The sequence below is a fragment of the Microtus pennsylvanicus genome, chromosome 5, assembly GCF_037038515.1.
Source record: "Microtus pennsylvanicus isolate mMicPen1 chromosome 5, mMicPen1.hap1, whole genome shotgun sequence".
Lineage (NCBI taxonomy): Eukaryota > Metazoa > Chordata > Mammalia > Rodentia > Cricetidae > Microtus > Microtus pennsylvanicus.
The window spans coordinates 109,598,549-109,620,712 of NC_134583.1; the positions used below are offsets into that span (position 1 = coordinate 109,598,549).

At 42.1% G+C, this 22,164-nt stretch overlaps 1 protein-coding gene across 2 annotated transcripts in view; it reads right to left on the reverse strand.

Annotated features, from left to right (window-relative positions):
• Window positions 1-22,164, reverse strand: part of Ermp1 (endoplasmic reticulum metallopeptidase 1) — a 31,828-nt gene that overhangs the window by 4,454 nt on the left and 5,210 nt on the right. For both annotated transcript variants that reach the window (XM_075973809.1, XM_075973808.1), the window contains exons 3-13: window positions 18,463-18,590; window positions 17,511-17,616; window positions 13,675-13,821; window positions 12,982-13,074; window positions 12,481-12,693; window positions 11,368-11,588; window positions 8,060-8,234; window positions 7,365-7,555; window positions 5,524-5,676; window positions 3,125-3,327; window positions 2,246-2,361 (exon numbers count right to left, since the gene is read on the reverse strand). In XM_075973809.1, the coding sequence (XP_075829924.1) occupies window positions 2,246-2,361; window positions 3,125-3,327; window positions 5,524-5,676; window positions 7,365-7,555; window positions 8,060-8,234; window positions 11,368-11,588; window positions 12,481-12,693; window positions 12,982-13,074; window positions 13,675-13,821; window positions 17,511-17,616; window positions 18,463-18,590 (1,746 nt within the window). The remainder of the gene's footprint in view (window positions 1-2,245; window positions 2,362-3,124; window positions 3,328-5,523; window positions 5,677-7,364; window positions 7,556-8,059; window positions 8,235-11,367; window positions 11,589-12,480; window positions 12,694-12,981; window positions 13,075-13,674; window positions 13,822-17,510; window positions 17,617-18,462; window positions 18,591-22,164) is intronic.

A 22,164-nucleotide genomic window follows, 5' to 3' on the forward strand; every position in this document is an offset into this window, starting at 1 on the left:
CACACCCAGCAAGCAGTCCAGTGCTGTTGAAACTGAATTAGTTGTAGATACACATTTCAAACTCTAGGGCAATTACTAAAAATGACAGCAGGGCTAAGAGAGATGTCTTAACAGTTAACACTTGCTGCCAGTTTCTGAGGAACAGATGTTAGTTCACAACAGCCTTTAACGCTGATTCCTGAGGATCCAACACTCTCCTTCGGGCCTCTTTGAATGCCTACAAACGTATGGCATACATTGACACACACACACGTGCAAATACAAAATTTTGTTTGGTTTTTGAAAACAGGGTTTCTCTGTGTAACTCTGGCTGTCCTGGAACTCACTATGTAGACCAGGCTGGCCTTGAATTCACATCACAGAGATCTACCTGCTACCCGTGTGCTGGGATTAAAGGTGGGAAACACCACTGCCCAGAACCAATTTTTTTTTTAAAGGAACCTATAAAATGGAGTAGTTAATAGCTCAGTGAAAACTACACTAAGACATAAAGAGTGGAAGACAAAATGAACAAAGACAAAAATATCAATCCCTTTAAACTGGGTCATAAAACCCAACCAAGTACTACCTGTAAGAAATCCTCTTTAAATATGAAAACACACAGATTAAAAGTAAATGGAAGGTGCTGGAGATGTAGCTCAGTGATATCTCAAGGGCTGGGATATAGTTCAGTGGTAGAACACTTGCCTTGCACGGTGAAGTTCTGGTACCAAGTGTCAAAAGAAAGGGTTTTGATTTAGTATTTTGAACTAAACACTAAAACACAACTTACAATCTGTGGGCTCTAGCACCAGCTTCATAAACTATGGTCCACAGCACCTTACAGGTTGTATGACTCAATGTATGTGTGTGGGGGGGGGGGGTGGGAATCAAGGGAAAATTAGTAACAGTAAAAGGTTTCTGAATATGCAACAACCAGAAAAAAATCAAACATTATGATAGTCTGAATGAGAATGGCCCCCATAGGCTTGTATAGTTGAATGCTTGGTCCCCAGTTGGTAGAATTATTTGGCAGGGACTAGGAAGTGTGTCACTGGGGGCAGGCTCTAAGGTCTCAACAGCCCACCACTCCTACTTACAAACATCTCTGCTTTATTCTCGTAGACCAAAGAATAAGCTCTCAGCCACTGCTCCAGCACCATGCCTGTCACCTTGTTTTACTTCCTGACGGTCATGGGCTCTGACCCTCTGAAACTGTGAGCCCCAAACTAAATGCTTTATTTTACAGGTTGTCCTGGTCATAGTGTCTTAGCACAGCAACAGAAAATTAATTAGACAAACATGTAATGAATCCAAGGTATTTATAGAAGCCTTCACCTATGAGGCACTCCATGACTTAAACACACAGCCTTGGATCTGAACACACAGTTGAAGACTTTGTGCTGTGTATGCAGTGCCACCAAATGCTGGCTGAAACACATTGGCTCAGATTTGATATTCATTAGGTTGTGAATTAGTATTTATATTGTCTGTACAAAATATTCTTTTGCAGATGCATTAATAGTCATATAGTCATACACATTTTTACCTTCATTTATCAGCATATAACTATCAAACCTGACTGTCTTTAAACTGGAATTTGTTAAGACTTTTAATTTTTAAACTTGCTATTTGAGTTCCTAACAAGTTTCATAAAGACTTGTTAAATGAATTTTGTCTTGGCATTAGGACAAAATATTACAATTTCTGCAGTGGCCCTAACCAGACTTCTGCCATTTGCACTACATATTTATTTGGAGTGGCACTCCTAGCACTGATGACTATAAAGTCAACTTTTGGAATTACAGAAGATGCTCTAAGTTCTATAACATAAGTACTCAAGATGTAATTCTTCATGTAAAAAATAAATGAGGACATCCATCTCCCCAGTGTGCGAACTTGCTTTTGTTATTAGTAACTGGTAAAATTATATGCATAGCAAAGAACTTTTAAAATAAATTTCTCTGATTTATTATCAGTAAATTGCTAATTTGTATACCTATGTTATAGCCCCAGAGCCAAATAAAAATTTCTCAGGTGTAAAAAGTTACAGGTATAAAAATTAAGAAACCTTAACCAAGAGCATAAATAGTATTCAAAAGGAAATTTATAGCATTGAATGTATATATTAGGAATAACAATTTAAAGGAGGTAAGGTAAGCTTCCACTTTACGAGAGAAGAAAAAGAATAGTAAATAAAAACCAAGCAGGACAAAAGAAGTAACTGAAAAGCTCAGGAAGTGAGGTGAGAAGAAAACTGGCTCACCTGTTGCTTCAAAAGTCAACTTTATAGAATCCCATGGTGTTTTCTCTTTGGATACAAGTCTGAAATAAGCAGGATTTCTTGGAGAAATTTCTGGAGCCGGAAGATACCAATTTTTCCTAATGGAAAGGTAGCATTAATATTTAAGAGGCCTTCGTAACTGACAGGAGTTCAGAATGAATACACAAAGGGGTATGGAAAACACCTAATGAATGTGTAAATAAGGCCAGCTCCTGATGCCTGCGCTGTGTAATCAACCCTTCAGAACATAACACTAACGAAGTTAAGGGATGGAGAGATGGCTAAACAATTAAAAAGCTCAGGCTGCTCTTGCAGAGGACCCAGGTTCAGTTCCCAGCATCAACATGGCACCTTACAGCCACCTGCAACTCCAGAACCAGAGATTCAGTGCTCTCTTCTGGCCTCCAAAGGCACACGGCATACACGCTGCGCATAAATGCAGGGGAAGCATACGTAAAGTGCATCTTTTTAAAAGGACAGAAGTTACCTGTGCAATTCTACTACCCGTCCTGTTTCCTCTGATGCAATCTTGAGAGGCCAACTCTAAGAGCATCTCAAGCTAGGATCAAACTGTAACTGTTGTTTGTATCATATTGGGAGGGTCACTCTTTCTAACTACTCAGGTTTCTTGAAGAAAGACTTCTTAAAACTATTCTGCTAAGTCCATTATCTGACTAAAGAAATGAAAATTTTGTAGTCTTATTACAAACAAGCATTTTTTTGTAAATGTATTTTTTGGTTCTTTGTAAAGCATTACAAACACTTGGCTGAGTTAAAGATAAGATTCAATTAATAAGGGCCCTGAGACATTGATCGAATTTGGGAACTAATACCCAACTTAAGCAAAAAGTAATGACCAACCTGACCAGAAAGTGCACTGGAAGATACCAAGGGAAGCCACAAAGTGGGGCATCCTCCTCACAGTGAGCTCGGATTGTATCATTGATCTCAGGGATGTGAGGTGTTATGTGAGACATTCCAGTATAGTCAAACCCATTGATCCATATTCCAGAGTCTCTTTTTACTACGTTTCCTTCCAAGTTATGAAAAGTTCTACTCATGTGCTGAAAAGAACAAGACTAGTAAGGAAACTGTTTTAGCTATTTTTCACCCACATTCCTACCCCAGTTCAGAACTGATTAAAACGGGAAACAAAAAGGAAATTCAGTAATTACTAAGTCACGCTTAGCTTTTTTCTTTTAAAGTAGATGACACATATGTAAATGAATGTTTTATTGTAAATCACAAATATAGTTGAATGTATATTTAAGTTATATATAAAACTTGGCTGGGCGCAGACCAGGTAGATCTCTGAGTTCAAGGCCAGCCTGGCCTACAGACCAAGTTCCAGGAAAACCAGAGCTGTTACACAGAGAAACCCTGGTTTGGGGAGTGGTGGGAGGGATTACATATAAACTGATCAGGGACAGTGTGTGTGTTTGCGGTCTCATTTAATCAGAAGGCTGAAGTGGAGGATCATTTGAGCCTAGGGAGTTGAAGGAAGTCTAGGCTTCTGCAAGAGTCTGTCTCAAAAGACAAAACAGTCTGTGAGATGGCTTAGTAGTGGTTAAAGCATATACTGCTCTTCCAGAGGACCCTGGTTCAATTCCAAGAACCCATCCACATCAGGTGACTCAAAACAACCTCTAACTCCAGCTCCTTCATTCAGATACACATACCCACACAGACACGTGTACATACTTAACTAAAAATAAAATCTCAAAAACCCAGATGACAAAAAATTGAAATTCTATTCAAATTTAAGTTAGAATTCCTTTCAGAAAAAGACTGAAAACAAATCATGGGAAGCACATGTCTATCCCCACACATTTCCTCCTCGGACACGGGAAGCACATGTCTATATCCACACATTTCCTCCTCGGACACGGGAAGCACATGTCTATCCCCACACATTTCCTCCTCGGACACGGGAAGCACATGTCTATATCCACACATTTCCTCCTCGGTGCATTACATGAAACTAATCCATATGCAGAGAAAGACAGGTACGGCACATACCACATGTCAGTCTTACTGTTCCAAAGGCTTACAATTCATTTAAAATAGCTACTCAGCAGAAAAAAACAACAGCCTGAAGTCAGGGAACAGCATAGGAAGGGCTTCCGTGACATGGGCTGGCAAACTGAAGCACAGTTGGAACTCAGGGCAACCAGCTTTGGGTAGAATATCACTATTTTTACTCTATAAAAGGTTATCAGTGATAGAAATTTGCGTAGCTGGTAGGGCCTAAAATAGCTATTATTTTGCCCTTCATGGGAAAAAGAACCCCCCCCCCCAAAAAAAATCACAGTCCTTTTAAAAAATAAAAATGTAGGGGCTGGAGAGATGGCTCAAAGGTTAAGAGCACTGACTGCTCTTCCAGAGGTCCTGAGTTTGGTTCCCAGCAACCACATGGTGGTTCACAACCATCTGTAATGGGGTCTGGTGCCCTCTTCTGGCCTGCAGGCATACATGCAGACAGAACACTGTATACATAATAAATAAAATTTAAAAATAGAAAATAAAATAAAAATGTAGCTTTTCCTAAATACTACTGCCATAGTTGGAACAACTGGCATGCCACTGAAGCCCACACTGGACCGCCTTAAAAGCTGTTATACAAAACATCACTGTCCTTTAAGACTACAGCCAAGGGCTATTAGGATTCCTTTCAAAAATCTCAAGTTGAAATATTTTAATTTTTCAGACCTTGAATAATTAATTACCTAAATTATGACTCAGTGTGACCACTCTCCACCTCTACCTAACAAAAAGGAGACGAAGCTCTGGCCATACAGTAGCACTTAAGAGGTTTTGGAAAAAGACCTGAAATCCAAAGAAAGCCCTAAACTTCATTTTAATAACTCCTTTTAGGTTGTTTTCATCACATACGACTTTAAATGTTCCTAAGCCTCAATTTTACTAGCAATTTTTAATGTCTATTTTATTTTGTTAGTAATAGTTTAAGACTTTTAGTCAGCCAACAGATATCTGTGCAATTTGTATTTTTAAATGCTCATGATTTCCAGCTTATATAATGCATATGTTATATATACAAACACACGTGTGTGCGTGCACACATCACGGAAAGAGTCTAGCTAATAAGAATGCCCACCGATAGTCAGTGTTCTTTGTTGTCTTATACACAAAGAAATCTAAACCAACTAAACTATGTCAGCAGCAGGAAAGCCAATTTCCTGTTCACTAGTGAAGCTCAAAACACACGCAGCAAGTTTCCCCTCCTGACTCACTGCCCTTACCTGAAGGAACACTCTCTTCGGCTTTGGATTCGCAGGACTGGAGCTGTACGGGAAAAAGGCTCCACTGCAGACGAGGAGGAACGAGATGGCACACACCAGAGTCAGAGTCAGCATGGTTGTCTTTGTGCTTTTCACAAGGTAAATGAACTTAATCTAAACACAATCACAAAGACAGAAAAATTATAAATTCATACCATTGGTAGAGAAGTGTTTTAAATGACCTTTTTTAGTGGGTACTGTTGCAAGGAGCCTGGGTAATGTACTATGACACACAGAAAAAAAAAAAAGGCAGTAATCCCTCAGGTGTTCCCATACTAAGTGAGAGTCTAGAAAACGACAGATACCGTCAACTGGCCAGGACGGTCCTTTGTGACAGTGGACCTGAGACCAACAGGAGAATGGAAACAAAATACAATGATGCTGTGCTCGAACATCAAAGGAAAAAGGACCAGAGTCCATTAGCAGTCAAGCCAGCACCTTCTGAGACTCACTGCACAGCAGAGACCACTGAACTGAACCCAACATGGCATCAAAGCCGCCAAACTGTCAAAGGTAAGCTTGTGCCCAAACTACACCATCAAACAGTAGTGTCCTTTCAGTTTACCATCCTAAACACTAAACAAGGAATCTGAACTCGGCACAGTAAACGTGATTCTCTCAGTTGCAATGTTGGCATCCAAAAATATACTTAGCTTTTTTTTTTCTGTAACCAAAATAGCGAATTGAAAGAAAAGTGAACACAAAATGCATTTCTCAGGTCTGAGAAACTATCTAAAACTAGCTCCTGCTTTTGTTTCATCTTCCTGCCTACATCCTAAGCTCATAAAGAACATGAATACAAAGATATTTTCATAGAAAGGAACATAAAAAATATATCAAAGTCTCTGCAAAGTTAAAGAATCAAATGAAGAAGCTAAGTGTGGTAGCACAGTCCTGTAATCCAGCACTTGATAAGTGGACGCAGGAGGGATCTCCAGGAAGTGAGGCTAGCCTGGGCCAGTGAGACCTTGTCTCAAAACACAGAAACGGGCAGCAGAGCGGGGAATATGGCTCGGCGGGGAAGAGCGCTCACTAGGTACAGAACCCCTGCATGCATTTAAGAGTCAGAACTGGTGGGGTGGAGACAGGCAGATCCTAGGAGCTCATAGGTTGGCCAGCCTAGCTGAAAAGCAAGCTTCTGGTACAGTGGGTTATTCTCTCAAGGAAATGAGGCAGGGCCTGGTAGGGGAAGGGCCTGGTGTCATCCTGTCCCTCAGAATGTCATTCACTACCACACGTATACAACACACATTAAAAGTGAAATGGGGGGGGGGGACACACATAGACCCTGGTGCAGCCTGTGTGAACTATGGCTGGGCTGTTTGTGCCTATTTCAGCTCTCAGCAAGTGATAGAACCATTTACCCAACAAAGCATAACTCCAGGAAACATGATGACTTACCACTTAACAAGAGGTAACTGTTTTCTAAAATGGCCATGTAATAAAGCCTCACTGACTAGGCACCTTCTCTGCAGTAAAGATTATGGTTCAGTGTTCTACCCAAGGAGAAACCTCACAGTTAGAAGCCAGTGTCTTCAACAGTATGACACAAAGGTAAGAAAACAGAGAGAGAGAACTCTAAGAGCACCATTTCCAGTAACAAAAGGAAATAAAGTTGTTTGTTTTAGGGGAAGAATGCATCACCACGACCTTTACGTCTTCTTGGTATATTGAACCCACAGACATTGACCCTATCTTTAATTTTTTTCTTAAAAAAATACAAGCAACATAAGTTCACAAAATCCAATACAGCTAAAGTCATAACACATATAAAAAATAAAAACAAACCCAGTTTTCCTTACAAAATATGAGGAAAGAATCATCACACAGACAGCCAAAATGGAGGCTAGCACAACATCAGGAGGGATTTCCGAACCGCTTCTTCCAAGGATAGGAGTGAACATCTCAAATACAGCCCAGATGAGATACAGTCCATAAATATAGGGGATAAACAGCCCCAAAAGGTAAAGAGCAATAAATCTTCCTTGGGCACCTAGAAAAAAGAAAGATTACAAACCTATGAAAGTCTATAAGATACAGGGTTCATTTTCACAGGGCCCACCCACTCTGACACCTGACAGAAACCGAGTCAGGTGTGACTCGGACATGTGACCTAGGGCAATCCGACATTTTCATCAGGGAGGATTAAAGTAATACAATAGTAAATGTTCAAAAACACGAGCGTGGAATGGGGTATAGAGCATAAGTTGTTTTGTTTTGGTTTTTTGATACAGGGTTTCACTGTAGCATTGGAGCCTGTCCTGGAACTAGCTCTCGTAGACCAGGTGGCCTTGAACTCATAGAGATCTGCCTGCCTCTGCCTCCCAAGTGCTGGGATTAAAGGCGTGCGCCACCACTGCCTAGCCAAGATAAATATTTACATGACATAAAAATTAAATATTTTGAAAAGCCAACTGATTAAATAAGTAAATAATCTCTAGGTGCCTTGCATTTTTAACACAGTTCTCATTTTTATAAAAAACCAAAGTTATCCTACCATGCTTCTTGAAGTCCTTGTACACACAAAGCTTTGTGAGCAACGGAAATGCTACCCAAATAGCACTCATGAATGCAGAGCAAAATCCTTGGTAAGTGAGAGCAACAAGGAAAGCACAATGTACAAACAACGAGGTGTCAAAAAACACTTCTCCCAGATACTGGTTGCTGACATTCTGAAAGAAAGAAAAATGCAGTCTTGTTCACGGTCATTCATAAATATCTTTTATTATAATTTCTTCAAGGTCATATGCATCTTGTTTTCAGCAGGGTCAGCTCTTCAAACTGATGAAGGAAACACACTGCTGCTCCCGCCAGGTGGGAGTGGTTACGACTGCTGCACAGGACAAGGCAATCCAGCAAGATAAACAAGGCAGGAGCAAGACTGCTCTTTCTATCCGAGGCTAGGAAATGGCCCACAGTAAGAAGATTCCTAAAGGCATCCATCCCCTATCCTTTTTCTGTTTCTGCAACTTCCAAACCCTGTTCCAAGCAATCTAGTGACCCAGGAAGGACACTGCCGCTGCTGCAGCATCGGAGCGCACTCATCCAACCGCTACCTTCACAGCAAGGGCCACGGTGGAAGTGTGGCTCTCTTTCCTCTTTCCTATTGCTATTTCATCTTCTTTGTTACCTTTTTCTACTCTTGAAACTTTCTTACACATTTGAAGTTCCTTTTAAAAGACATGGAGTCCAGGGGCACCTTATACTATTTGAGAAAGAAAGGTACCTATGGAACTTCAAACATTTTAACATATGCCAAAGAGATCCCATCAATGCAAACCTCGAATTGTAACTATGGTGCATAGACACCAAAGAGGGAATGGCTCGCCTTTAGGCTTCTTTTTCTCTCCATTCTCATTTCTGACTTCAGAGACTCCACTTTAAATTTCACTGGCAAGCAGGTTTGAGTTGTTGAATACTTAGGTCCCAACCCTGTGTCAACAGGTGTGATCTTAAAAGAAAATAATTCCCAGAACTCAACCTGAAGGCTACATGGGCAATGCACACCTATGGACCCAGCACTCGGGAGGCTGAGTCAGACGCCCTCAAGTCTAAAGCCGGACTAGGTTACAGGGCAAGATTATTACCCAATCTGGGAACACGATGAGACTCTGCCTCAAAATATTCAGAACATTAATAACAGTAGTAATTCACTCTGAACCTGAATGCACTCAAAGAGCTTAGTAAGGAACACTGACGTTACTAAGCATGTTTTACAGTACATGCCAGAGTGGAACAATTGAAATCTACGTTCATCCACATCTCTGTTGGTCCCTCCCTCCCCCGTCCTTTTCCAATAAAGTTGTCAGAGTTTTCCTATTAAATCACAAAACCACTCAACTCTATCCTGCTAAGAAGAGGTTAATGGTGGTCTAACTGATTTTTAGGGCCAACCTCCAGTTTCACCCTGGCCCCCTTCTTGTGTGTTACGGTTTGTATTCCCCTGTCTTCACCGCAGTCTACTTTTTTCTTTAACTATGGCCCAAATGTGTCTTGCACATTCCCAGTTTTGACTGATCAGCAGCTTGGTCTCTACCAGGCATTAATGCTTCCAAAGCCCCATTCAAATGTTACCTCTTTGTGATGACATGATAACATCTCTCAATTCCAAACCCACGTCTCTTGCCTCTGCATTCTGAAAGCACTCTATTCCACATGCACAAAATACAAGACTCACTCTAGTTTCTACGTCTTACCAAATGAAGCTGAGCGCAAAGGTGTCCCATTCTCATGGAGCACTCAGCTAAGAGCCTGAAACAACCAGGCAGATTGGCGGTACAGGCCTGCAATCCCAGCAATCCAGGAAGCGGAGGTAGAAAGAGCACATATTCAAGACCCACCTGGGATACAGTGTGAGCTCAGGGCCAGCCTGAGGAAATTTAGTGAGACCCTGTCTCAAAAGTAAAAGCAAAAAAGTGGGGCTTGGGAGATAGTAAAGTGCTTAATACGCAAGGATGGGAACCTGTATTCCAACCCTAGAGTCTACATAAATGAGCTGGGTAATCCCAGCTTGAGTAGGCAGAGAAACATGGGTAGATCCCTGAGAATCTGCCAGCCAACCTAGCCCTAATAAGCAAGGCCCAGGCCAGTGAGAGACCTGGTATCAAACAGCAAGGTGCTCCTTTCCTCCCTGACTGTTCCAGGCCTGCAGCCACCAAGAATGACACAGTTAATAATCCAGATAGGGGAGCTCATGACTAAGCTGCCTCAGGGGAAACAAACGATCACTGACGCTCTTCACCCTGAAAAGACAGGAGCACCAAAGGCAGAAATTTGGGGAACTCGAGACAAAATGTACAAAACCACACCAGATGACATTCTGAATTTGGATACAGAATGTATATATTGGTGGTGCAAGATTAAATGGCTTTGTTTTGATTTATGACTCTTTGGAATATGCAAAGAAGAATGAGCGTAAACACAGACTTGCAAGACATGGCCCCTATGAGAAGATAAGACCTCCAGAAAACAGCGAAATGAGCACCAGAACAGAATGAGGCGTGCGGGACCTGGCAGTGCTGACAGAGAGCAAACGGAGTAGAGCCTGCATTACTGAGGAGAGGACAAATAAACAAAAACCTTCTTTGTGAAGGGGTAAAAAAGTTGATAGCTAAAGAGGAACACTTGAGGTTGTCCTGACCTTCACACGAGTGTGTGTGTGCACACTACACATATACATGAACACCCATGTACATGAATATACACCAAGAAACAGTAACGAGAGGGCCAAGAACCCAGACTGGCGCAGAGCAGAGCCCAGCACTGTCCAAGTAAATGCATCCCTGTGGAGTGAAAGCTGAGCACGTTACCCTTCCACTGCCTTCAGCACCGTGTGCTGTGGTCATTCCGCTGCCATCAGTAAGAGCTAGTGGGGTTCCACTCAGATCTCTTCCCACCAACAATATTCAACCACACTCGGATTTACACAGAGACCCATGCTGAGAACAGGCGTGTGATCCTGAGCCTCAGTGTGGGTCTTTGGGATACTGAAGCCACTCAGAAAAGTATGGTCGCAGCCACAGCATTCTAAGTGCTGCAGAAAACACAGCTTCTAACTTCACCTTGAATTCTGCATCCCAGTTCTCAGAATAAGAAAACTCCAAGAAATTAACACCATGACAGCATTTGCTATAGCCATACTAAACAATTTCTAATAGCTCTGAAAGACCAAACACAATAAATTACACTTGTTCGTCTTCAGTTCTTGAATGCAGCAAAAAAGAAGAAAAAAAAACACATCAGCCACTTACCACATAATAAAATCTTTTTGCAAGGGTATGTATGATTATTATTTTGGCCACTTACCACATAATAAAATCTTTTTGCAAGGGTATGTATGAATATTATTTTGGCCACTGTCGCAGTTCCATACAGGCAAACAGCAATATAAAAGTGGTTGTACCATGAGAGAGACTGTCCAATGAGAGAGATGAACACTGCAATAATGAGAACGGTGACGAGGCTAGTGAACCAGCCAATGAACGTGATGGCAAGTCCACATAAGAAGTCTCTTGGGTAGTCAACGTCTGATGAACAGAAAACGAAAAGGTAACGTCACCATCTTGATCAAATCGTTACAAAACCAGTTAGCAGTGCTAAGGGGCAAATGATTCAGGTAAAAGGGAACAGAAGCGCTGCATCCACCTTCTGTACTGTACTGGTGGCCTGTGTGTAGGGTAGAAGACTTCACAGGACCTTTCACTAACAGTCAATCTATGGGGCCAGCAGGACAGCTCAGCAGGTCAAGCTGATGACCTCAGTAGGACCCCATGACCCACATGGGGGGAGGAGAGAGCCAAATCCCCACAAGCTGCCCGCTGACTTACACACCTGAGCATGTGCCCACACCCACACATTAAAAAAAATATATATATTTTCAAAAAATAAAAAGTCAACTTCTACAAACCTTTTTTTTTCTTTTTGGTTGTATGTAAATTTTACTTTTAACACAAGCTAAAGATTGAAAACAGTATAAAATATTACTGAATTTCAAAAAATATTAAATTTTGTAGTTAATGAGTAGGGAAAACATTCTAACAGTTTTCTTCTTTTTTCTCGAGAAGTACACATGGCAGCAGCACTCTGAAGTTTTGTTGGTACACCAGTAACTTCACATCATAGACTACACAACCATGAGAGCTCGACAGCCGACAGCTCACGGAGCGCACAGAGCAGCTGCCCACAAATCAGCTAATTTTCCCAGCGTCAGGGTGAGTGCATAAAAACTGCTGACTTCACCACCCCTGGAAGGATAATGAGCATACGAGTTCAATACTTACTTAGGAATTTCTAAAAAATATAAATCAAGTAATATTCTAAGATGCTGTACTTCCTGGGAAGAAGCAAAAGCAATAGCTCAAATCTCTCCAGCAAATCCCATCCCCGTTCCAGTACCCACACCTTAGAGGAAATACTTACTCCTGTGTTTGGGCTGCAGCAGTTTTTTCCCCAAGTACACAACGACAGCCATGACCACCATGTAGTTTATTATTGAGCCAACACGGGAAGGATATGCAATGACAAGGAGGCCAAACACATCAAAAAAGACCATGTTCCCATGTCGGTACTCAGACGAAGAAGCCAGCATGTCAGATGTAGCTAGGTATTTAAGAACTGCTAAAATGTTGTCACCTTTTAGTAAGAGAGACAAGACGGTCTAGTAAGCTAGTAGATTGTGACTTACACATCCACGCACAGCAGAGCTAGGTCAGGCACTCTTCCTAGCTAGGTGAGGCCCTGCTCCTGCTCCTTTCTGAGTAATCGCAGTGACTGTAATTGCTAAGTCAGACAGCCCTCATCTTTCCAATGCCAAGCCTAACTCATTCAACCACATACTGTCTCTCAACCACACAGGCAACAGAATGCACTTTCTAGATATTTCACTATCGTATGTCAAAAGCCAAACCTGTTAATACCAACCTGCTCTCTGAATGGAATCTATGAGGATTCTGTCCGCTGTGTCATACTTGGTGTGATATATGTATCCATTTTCAATAAAAGCTAAGTCTATTCCTAAGACAGACAATGGAGAAAAAGTCATCTTACTTTAAAGATTGGACTTGTGTTAGGCCTGTTTGTTTAACATATTAAATTCTAAAAGACAAAATGGCAAAGCAGGAGATTGACTGATGTCTGTCATATTCATGAATGTCATAAACACTTTTCTGTTCTTACAAAAATCTATAACTACAGTCCATAATTTAAAACATAATAATTAAATAAGCAGTTTAAGCCACATATTAGGGAAGAAAGTTTGGGGGATGGAATTTGGACAGTTAAGAGCAAAATTTAAATCTCGAGTAAACTGTTCAAGTCGCCAAAGCAGTTGGAAAAGTAAGACACCAGCATGGGAGTCAAAGACCCTGAGGATTCTTGGCATCTCTGGGAATGAAGTGCTAACCAGGTCTCTCCATCACTCACTGCGGTACGCAGCACCCTACAGGAGGCGGCCCTGAGATTATGAGGGGGTTTTTAAAGGACAGCATCGAGAACTCTACTTGGGTGAGTCAGAGGATAAAGCCCTCACATACAGTGTCCTCTCAGAAGCTATTACAATCTTCAAGAAGTAAAGTTTCCTTTGAATACAATAGCCTGTGACCACTGACAGAATACCTGGAATGTTTCCAAAATCCCTGTAGATTCGAAAGTCAGTATCAGAAGGGATGATTCCACTCTGAAAAACCTCCTGAGCCACCACAGAAGCAAAGGGGTGTTTGGCTGCTGAAACATAAGCCTGGACCAACCAGGGATTTTCAGGGCCTGAAACGAAACAAGACAACATAACATAAGGTTAACCAGATAGCTCTTTCAGCACAGCCACACACGGTCAGCCGACCAAGGAAATGTGAGCAACAGCTAGCAATGAGTACAGGGACTCTTTCAGGGGTGATGGAAATGTCTTCGGAGCTGGAGGGGCTGCTTTGTTGTTAGGGTTTCTGCTGCTCAAACATGAGGACAAGAGATCAGTTCCCAACACCCAAGGGGCTCACAGACACCTGTAACTCCAGCTCCAAGGGTGTATGACCTCTTCGAACCTTTCTGGGTACCTGCACAGACATGCGCACACACATTCACAAAGAAATGAGTACACACATAAAACATTTTCTTTAATACTCTAGAATTATGATAGTGTACACAACTATGTGGAAATACCTAAAAGAAAAAAACACTGAATTTTAACAGTAAGTAAGTGAACTAGAGGACACTTAAATTATGTATTGATATAATAAGCCATGATTTGAATATATATATATATTAATTCTAATGAAGGCTGCTGTTACAAAATATCACAAGGAAATCATGTATGTATGTGTTCATGTGCATAAATACACATTATTAAAATATCCTAGAAGAATGTGGAGCAAATTATAACACTGGTTTTCTCAGAGTGCTGCAAATGCCAGTTTCTTATAATCAGTTGGTAGAGCCTGAATTTTTCAAAATGGAACATATTTTAATGGTTTAATCTGTTCAAATTTTATAAGTTTGTATTTTATTAACATCATTCAAAAATGATGTCAGCAAGCCTTCCTGACTCACTATGGTGCTGGCCTGGTGGGCCACTGTTTCTGCCATTAAGAATGACTATTCCAGCTACCGAAAGCTCCCCAAATGAGCATTTCCCTCTGAGATGACAATGGAGTGCTGGAGAGTACAAACTGTTTTGTCTGAAAAGCCAGGACAGGACAAGGTTCACACACACAGAAAAGCTGAGGATGGCCACCTGGCACACACTCTCAAACACAATCTCTATCTGCTGGCCTGAGGGCGCTGTCCTCTTGGTCAAACACAGAAACACTAATGAGCTTTCCAGAAGACAGCACCACAGGAGAGCTGGTCGTCTACAGGCAGTGAGGGCATTCTCTCTGGGTGGAGAGCACAGAACAGGGTGCTGGGTCATAAGTTATAGTTTATAATACATGTCTGGCAGGGGAAATATGAGGCACACTGTTGTCTAGAACAGCCTAGGAGTTTCACAGCAGGTGAGACTCACTGCACTCCTTGCTTAGAGCTCTGCTACTCTTTTTTCATTTGGGAGCTGCTGAATGTGCTCCTCCTATCCTGGATGATATCAAGAAATGAGGTGGAGGGGTGCAGAGCAGCCACCTCTCTCTGTAGATATTAGAGTTCAGCTGCTTCCTGCTGATTAAGGAGAAAATAGAAAAGATTGAGAGTTAAATAAAAAATACTGCTGTATCTCACCTTGTGACCTTGAATTCTCTCTCTCTCTCTCTCTCTCTCTCTCTCTCTCTCTCTCTCTCTCTCTCTCTCTCTCTCTCTCTCTCTCTCTCTCTCTGTGTGTGTGTGTGAACTCCCTATATAGACCTGGAACTTGGAGATCGCCCAACTCAGCCCACCATAGGCTGAGTGAGGTTAAAGGCCTACACCACCGACTTGGCAACCCTGAATTTCCTAAAGGTGTAACTGAAGTACAATACAGATCCATCTTGAGAGTAAGAGTGTAAAGTAAGTTTGAGAGAGTAGTGGATTATGGTACTGTTTAGGTTACAAAAACACTTAGCGTAATTTCAAAACTTAAACAACAGCATGCCTCTTGAAGATGCTAGAGAAAGTCTCTACCACCTTAGTCACCTCACCCAGAACACTACTCGCCATTAAGACAAGTCAGAATGGTAGGACATGCCTAGGCTCCCAGCTCTCTGAAGGTAGAGGCAGAAGGATCCGGAGTTCGAGGGCAGCCAGGGAAACCAGTAAGATCATTTTGACTCAAACAACAACAAAAGCAGCTTTGGGCAGAAGCTTTGTGTGCGGCTCAAATGCACTGATGCTTTGCCCTGGTTTCCAGCAGAGGCAGGACTTGGCTGAGCAAGCCGAGCTTTAGGTTCTGCTAGGATGGCAAGGATACGGTACTTATTGATTTACCCTGTTATCTTCAGGAAAGTTTCAGCCTAAGATTTAAACTCTCTCTGGCTATTGAGCATAATGTTTAATTTAATTAATTATAATAAATATATATAATTATACATAATAAAATTGTATTTGACAGAGAACTTCTAAATAGAAATGGTTGCTTTCCATTTCTGATTTTTTTAAAATTAATTCAGTGATAAAATTAAATCCCTTAAACTGAGTAAATTTTCTCATTTTAATTCATAATTGTCATTTTAAATCCTTATAAATCATCCATAATTAATAAAAATAATATTCACCATTATAGGATGGTGATTTTTTTAAATATTTTTTTCGAGACAGGTTTCTCTGTGTTGCCCTGGCTGCCATGGAACTCACTCTCTAAACCAGCCTGACCTCGAACTCAGAGATCTTCCTGCCTCTGCCTCCAAAGTGCTGGGATTAAAGGCGTGTGCCACCACTACCCAGCTGAATATTAATTTTATTACACTTTTTGTAATAACATAATGCAAAGCATTCTATACTTTACTACATTTTATATGATGTCCTCATTCGCTTCTCTGCTGCTGGGATACAACACTGACAAAGGAATTTACGGGGAGAAACAGGTTCGTTTAGTTTACAGGTTAAAGTCCATCCAACAGCAGCTAAAGCAGGAACTCAAGTCAGGAATCCGGAGGCAAAATCTAAAAACAGAGGCCATGGAGGAATGGCTGCTTATTGGCTTGCTCTCCATGGTTTGCTTGGCCTGCTTCTTATAAAACCCAGGACTACCTGCATAGGAGTGCTACCACCCAGAGTGAACTGGGCCCTTCCATATCAATCATTAACGAGAAAACAAACAGGCATGTCCACAGGCCAATCAGATGGAGGTGGCTCCTCAGCTGAGGCTCTCTTTATAGTTATGTCCGTGTCCTGTTGCCAAAAAAAGGAAACAACCAGCACATATTACAATCCAGTTAACTGGTTCTGAACCAAGTCTGAACCCGAATCGCTCAGGTTCAAACCATGTTATACCAACTATACTCACTATTTAAACCCTCCTGCCTCTATTCTTCATCTATAAAGTAGAAGTATAGCAGCATGTATTCCTCAAGTTGCTTTGAGAACTAAATAACTTAATGTACATAAGATATTTTAAACAATATTGCATATAAATAAGTACTATACAGAAGCCAAATGTTGATCATATTATTTTGTTTAAAAAAACTAACAAGGACAAGCAGAAAGACCGCTGGAACAATGACCAGCCAGCCTTGCTGAAAGGGTGAGCTCCAGGTTCAGCAAGAGGCCCTGACTCAGTATCTCAATAAGGTAGAATGCAACTGAAGAAGACACTGGATGTTAACACATCTAGCTATCACAAGCATGTGCACGCGCACACACACACACACACGAACATATACCACACATGTACACACCAAAAAAAATTCACAAAGACAAGTTAAAATTATCTCCCACCTTAAAAACTAATCTCATTCAAGAGACTGCTCCTTAAAGAGCTTACTGACACTGAAAAACGCCCCACCGTCCTAAGGTTAGAACTGAGCTGAAACGCGCAGTGCAGCCTCACTTACCTGTCTGGAACACAAGTTCTTTCCCGCCTACACCTGCTGCCTCCAGGTTAATAAATGCACGGATCAAACTGGCCCAGGGATGCTGAGTAATAAAACCATGACTAGCCTTGATGAGGAGAGAAACAAATGTAGGTTAAAATATGGTTTTATATTGCTTATTTGCATGACAGAATGGCTATCTTGAAAAGGTGGGGACTATGAGAGCAAAGTAAACACTTCTCAAAGGCAGACTCCAAAAGACATCTTCCTGTATATAATGGTGTTCAGTTGGCCAAGTGGAAAGCCACTGTGAGAATACGCCAGAGTTAAAAGAAAGAAAATACAGGAGCGAAATCCATATGGTTGGCCATTCCTGCTGTCAGACCTTCCTCAGATCATCTCTCCGAAACTCAAAGGCTAAAGACTCTCAGGAGAGAGTCATTATAACATTAAGAAGCCCTTGAATCAGACACTCTTCTGGGCACAGTGGCACATGCCTGTAATCCTAGCACTCAGAAAGCTGAGGCAAGAAGATCGCAAGTGCCAGGCCATCATGGGAGACACGGCAAGTCCCTGTACCAAAACTAAAAGTAAAAACAGCCAGGCAGTGCTGGCACACACCTTTAATCCCAGCAGTCAGGAGGCAGAGGCAGGCAGATCTCTGTGACATGAGGCCAGCCTGGTCTACAGAGCTAGTTCTAGGGCAGTCAAGGCTACCAAAGAAACACTGTCCTCAGGGAAAAACAAGCAAAAGAATGACATCCTAGCAAGATGAGCTGTTCTCAGTTGTGTTTCTAACATACTGGGTATGTCTGCATTCGTGGGTATTTTTAAAGTACTATCAAGTACAGTATTTGTTTTGCATATTATTTTATAGTATTACTCATATTACTAATAAAACACAATAAGTGTTACCAATCATTATTACTCTCACTATTATTCAAATCAAATATTTAAAACAATGAAATCTTACTTGCAAGACATTTTCCTCAGCACCATTGAAGAGAAACACTACAGCATGCTGCAAGGGTTCTGACGACACGGACATGCCTCGGAGAACCTCGAGCATCACTGCACAGCTAACTGCATCATCGCTGGCACCTTGGAGTCAGAGAAACAGAGTCACTTCTGGGAGCATCAGTGGCTTTCAGTGCTGGTGTGGAATGCGGCTCTCCCCTCAGAGCATCCTGACAGCTGCATCCAGAAGCATAACTGTCACAGGGTGACAGCTATGCCCAATAAAGACAGAAGTGATCTACTCAATGACATAATGGTACCCGGGACCATGCTTACTGATGTAGGCGGGTCTTCTATCTATCTGTTGCTTTCATTGGTTAATTAATAAAGAAAACCGCTTGGCCTGATAGGTCAGAACATAGGTAGGCGAGGAAGACAGAACAGAATGCTGGGAAGAAGGAAGTGAGGCAGACGCCATAGCTTCTCCTCTCCGAGATGGACACAGGTTAGAATCTTCCCGGTAAGCCACCACCTCATGGTGCTACACGGATTACTAAATATGGGTTAAAGCAAGATGTGAAAATTAGCCAATAAGAGGCTGAAACTAATGGGCCAGGCAGTGTTTAAATGAATACAATTTGTGTGTTGTTATTTCGGGTGTAAAGCTAGCAGTGCAGGAGCTGGGTGGGATGAAAAGCAGGCCTGCCCGCCTCTTCACTACAGCTTACAGTACACACTCAGTGTCTGTGTTAGGGAATTAACCAGCTAAGGCCACAGGCCAGCTGGAGTTTATCCTCTGGAATAGTCTTACTTCCTCCACGCTATCACCTCACGTTTACAGAGGGAGCAGCTCTCTGTGATGGATGCTTACACTGGATGAAGAAGCACTCTTCAGGGCTTTTCTGAAGGGATAAAGTAAGGGAACGGTACAAAGAAGGCACCAAACGATAAGACACAGAAGAGGGACCTAGGACCCTGATCCAGCACTGAAAAGGTACAGCACTCAGTCCACTCTGCCAGCCTCTATGTCAGAAAATCATCATACTAATTTTAATATTTGTATGTACTGACAGCGCACAGATACAAGTCAGAGGACAATCTTTCCTTCCATGATGTGGGTCCAAATTCAGGCAGCGGGGCTTGTTGGTGGCAGGCACCTTTAAGCACTGAGCCATCTTGCTGTGTTTCAAAAGCACTGTGAGGACTAAAGTAGCCGACGGCTATCTGACGACACTGAGAAGGTACGGCTAGTCGCTCGTGATATTGTTAGCATGTTCAAAGGGGTCCTCATCCTTCACCAGCATAGAATGAAATACGGGGATCCAATGTAGCGAGGAGGAGGGCTGCAGTGGAAAAGGAGTAAAACTGGACCGAACGAGAGCGGGAGGCACACTGGAGTCCAGTAACCAATTCTGTTTTCTAGAGAGCTGACTTTTCTCATAATGGCAGTTTAAAGGGCATTCGGGGTGAGTAAACACCACCCTAGTGCAGGCAGCACTTCTAGATGTGCACACGGGGAGGCCGGGTGCCGCAGCATTCAGCGGGACTTCAGAGCAGGAAGTCATTCACTATTTCCTGATCAGAGAGCAGATGACGGCTCCACCTCACAGGTTTTGCACAGATTATACAAGACAACCCTACTGTCTGGCCCTGGAAAACAGCCCGCCTTAGTCTTCCCCTTTCTCTGAAAACTTAGGGAAGGCTGTGTAACCAGCTAAAATAAAATGCTTGCTTTGAGGCTCTGTTAAATCCCATACCCCACTTCTGCTCAGAAAGAAACAACATTAATGACACCTCTCTTGATTATTGGACTGATTATTATTAGCCGGCAGTCAGAGCAGAACAGCATAACCGCTGCCTGGTCACAGTTAGTTAGAGCCGGGGACAAGCTGCAGAGCTGCTGTGCGTCACTTTTCTGAAAACAGATGAAATAAACATTCTTTTTAATTTGAAACTGTCCTTTAAAAAAAAGCAAGCAGTAAGACTTTTCTTTATTCAAAGTGAAAGTGAAATTCAAAAACATTTACCTTTAAAGGGCTGACTGACCAATTCCCCATTCATATTCCCCTACTTTATTGGTTCTAGTCTTAGATGAGACCCAGAAAAGGGTCAAAATCCCTTTAAGTGAAAGTCAGAGGACAGTAAAAAGGCTGAGTGATTAACTGACATCCCTTTCCATTTAGAACCAACCCTGAAATTGAAGCCACCCCAAAATAACTCAAGTGTCTCCTTTACCGATGACCTGGCACCGCAGCAGACCTGAGGCGATAAATGAGGTTCTCTAGATAACATTACTTCTAATTGGTATCAATTCCCGCATCCAGATATGCCGCTGAGAGCTTTAACCAGCCCTTGGGCAGCTAAAGCAGAGTTGCTGGTAAGACTCAGGCCAGCCTAGACTACACTGCTCAGGATGTCTCAATAACACTTCTGAAGCTGAGGACAGCTTAGTGATAGAGCATCTGCCCAGCAAGCCCAGGTGCTGGGTTCCATCCCCAGCAGGTAGGTGCATGCATGCGCGCGCACAAACACAGGTAACAACTATTTGATGAGTGTGTAAAAAGCTACTCTTAAGCTTATTATTGGCAGATATTTTCTTCACACTATCAGTATGGGTATCATAAAATCTTAGGTAAAAAAATGATTTTTAAACTAGAAATAGAACATCGCTTAGCATGCAGGAAGCCATAGGTTCAATCTGAAAAAAGAACAAAAATCTCTTTAGTCATTTAAAGGATGCATGGTGGCACACTCAGCAAGACCGTCCTCAGCTACATCTGAGGACCAGGTCAGGGCTAGCCTGGGCTACATGAGACCCTGCATAAAAGGGGGTGTGTTCTAATAACTCTCCAAAGTCTTTTCACTGGTGCACCCCACATATAAGCTGTACACATGGCACCGTGTGAGGAGAGCAGAAAACACCGTTCAAAAAATATGGTACTTGAACACAGGCGTTTGGGTACTCTAAGAAATCCAAGGGATAGAAAATAAATTCTCTGCCCTCCTCCCATTTGCCTAAAAGCAGAGCATAAATCTCTGCAGGTGTCCGCCTCCCCTTTATCGGGAAGGACAAAGGTTAATCTTCAAAGACAACCTTAGGCCCTGAAGAGCCTCGGACAGCAAACCTCACCACTGGACTTTACTTCCCATTCCTGTCACCTCCACCGTTTGCTGCCACAGACACCAGGTCCTTTCTCCTTTCCTGCTTTGGTTTGGTTTCGGTTTTTCAGCAGCATTATGGATAGAATCTGGGGCTGCACATACTGGTGATCACTCTTCCACTAAGCTACACCCCATCTGTCTTGTCTTTGTCACTTTTCAAAAAAGTTTTGTTCTTTGATGACAACATCTAAGCCGCAGGGCTGAAGCACCTCTTAGAAACGGTTCGCTTTCCCCTGGCATCGCCCAGATACACCTGCGTGTGGAAACAGCCTTGTCTGCTTTTTCTCTTATTTATCTTTTCTTACAGGGATCCATCCCACATAAGAATTATGAAATGTAAAGAAAAAGTCAGAGATCCTGAGTTCAATTCCCAGCAACCACAATCTGGCTCACAACCATCTGTAATGAGATCTGGTGCCCTCTTCTGTCATGCAGGCATGCAGGCAGGCAGAACACTGTGTATACAATAAATAAATCTTTTTAAAAAAAGAAAAAATCAAGGGGTTTCTACATTTGTCTTTCTAATACAATGCTCTTAAATAGCCACAGTATTAGG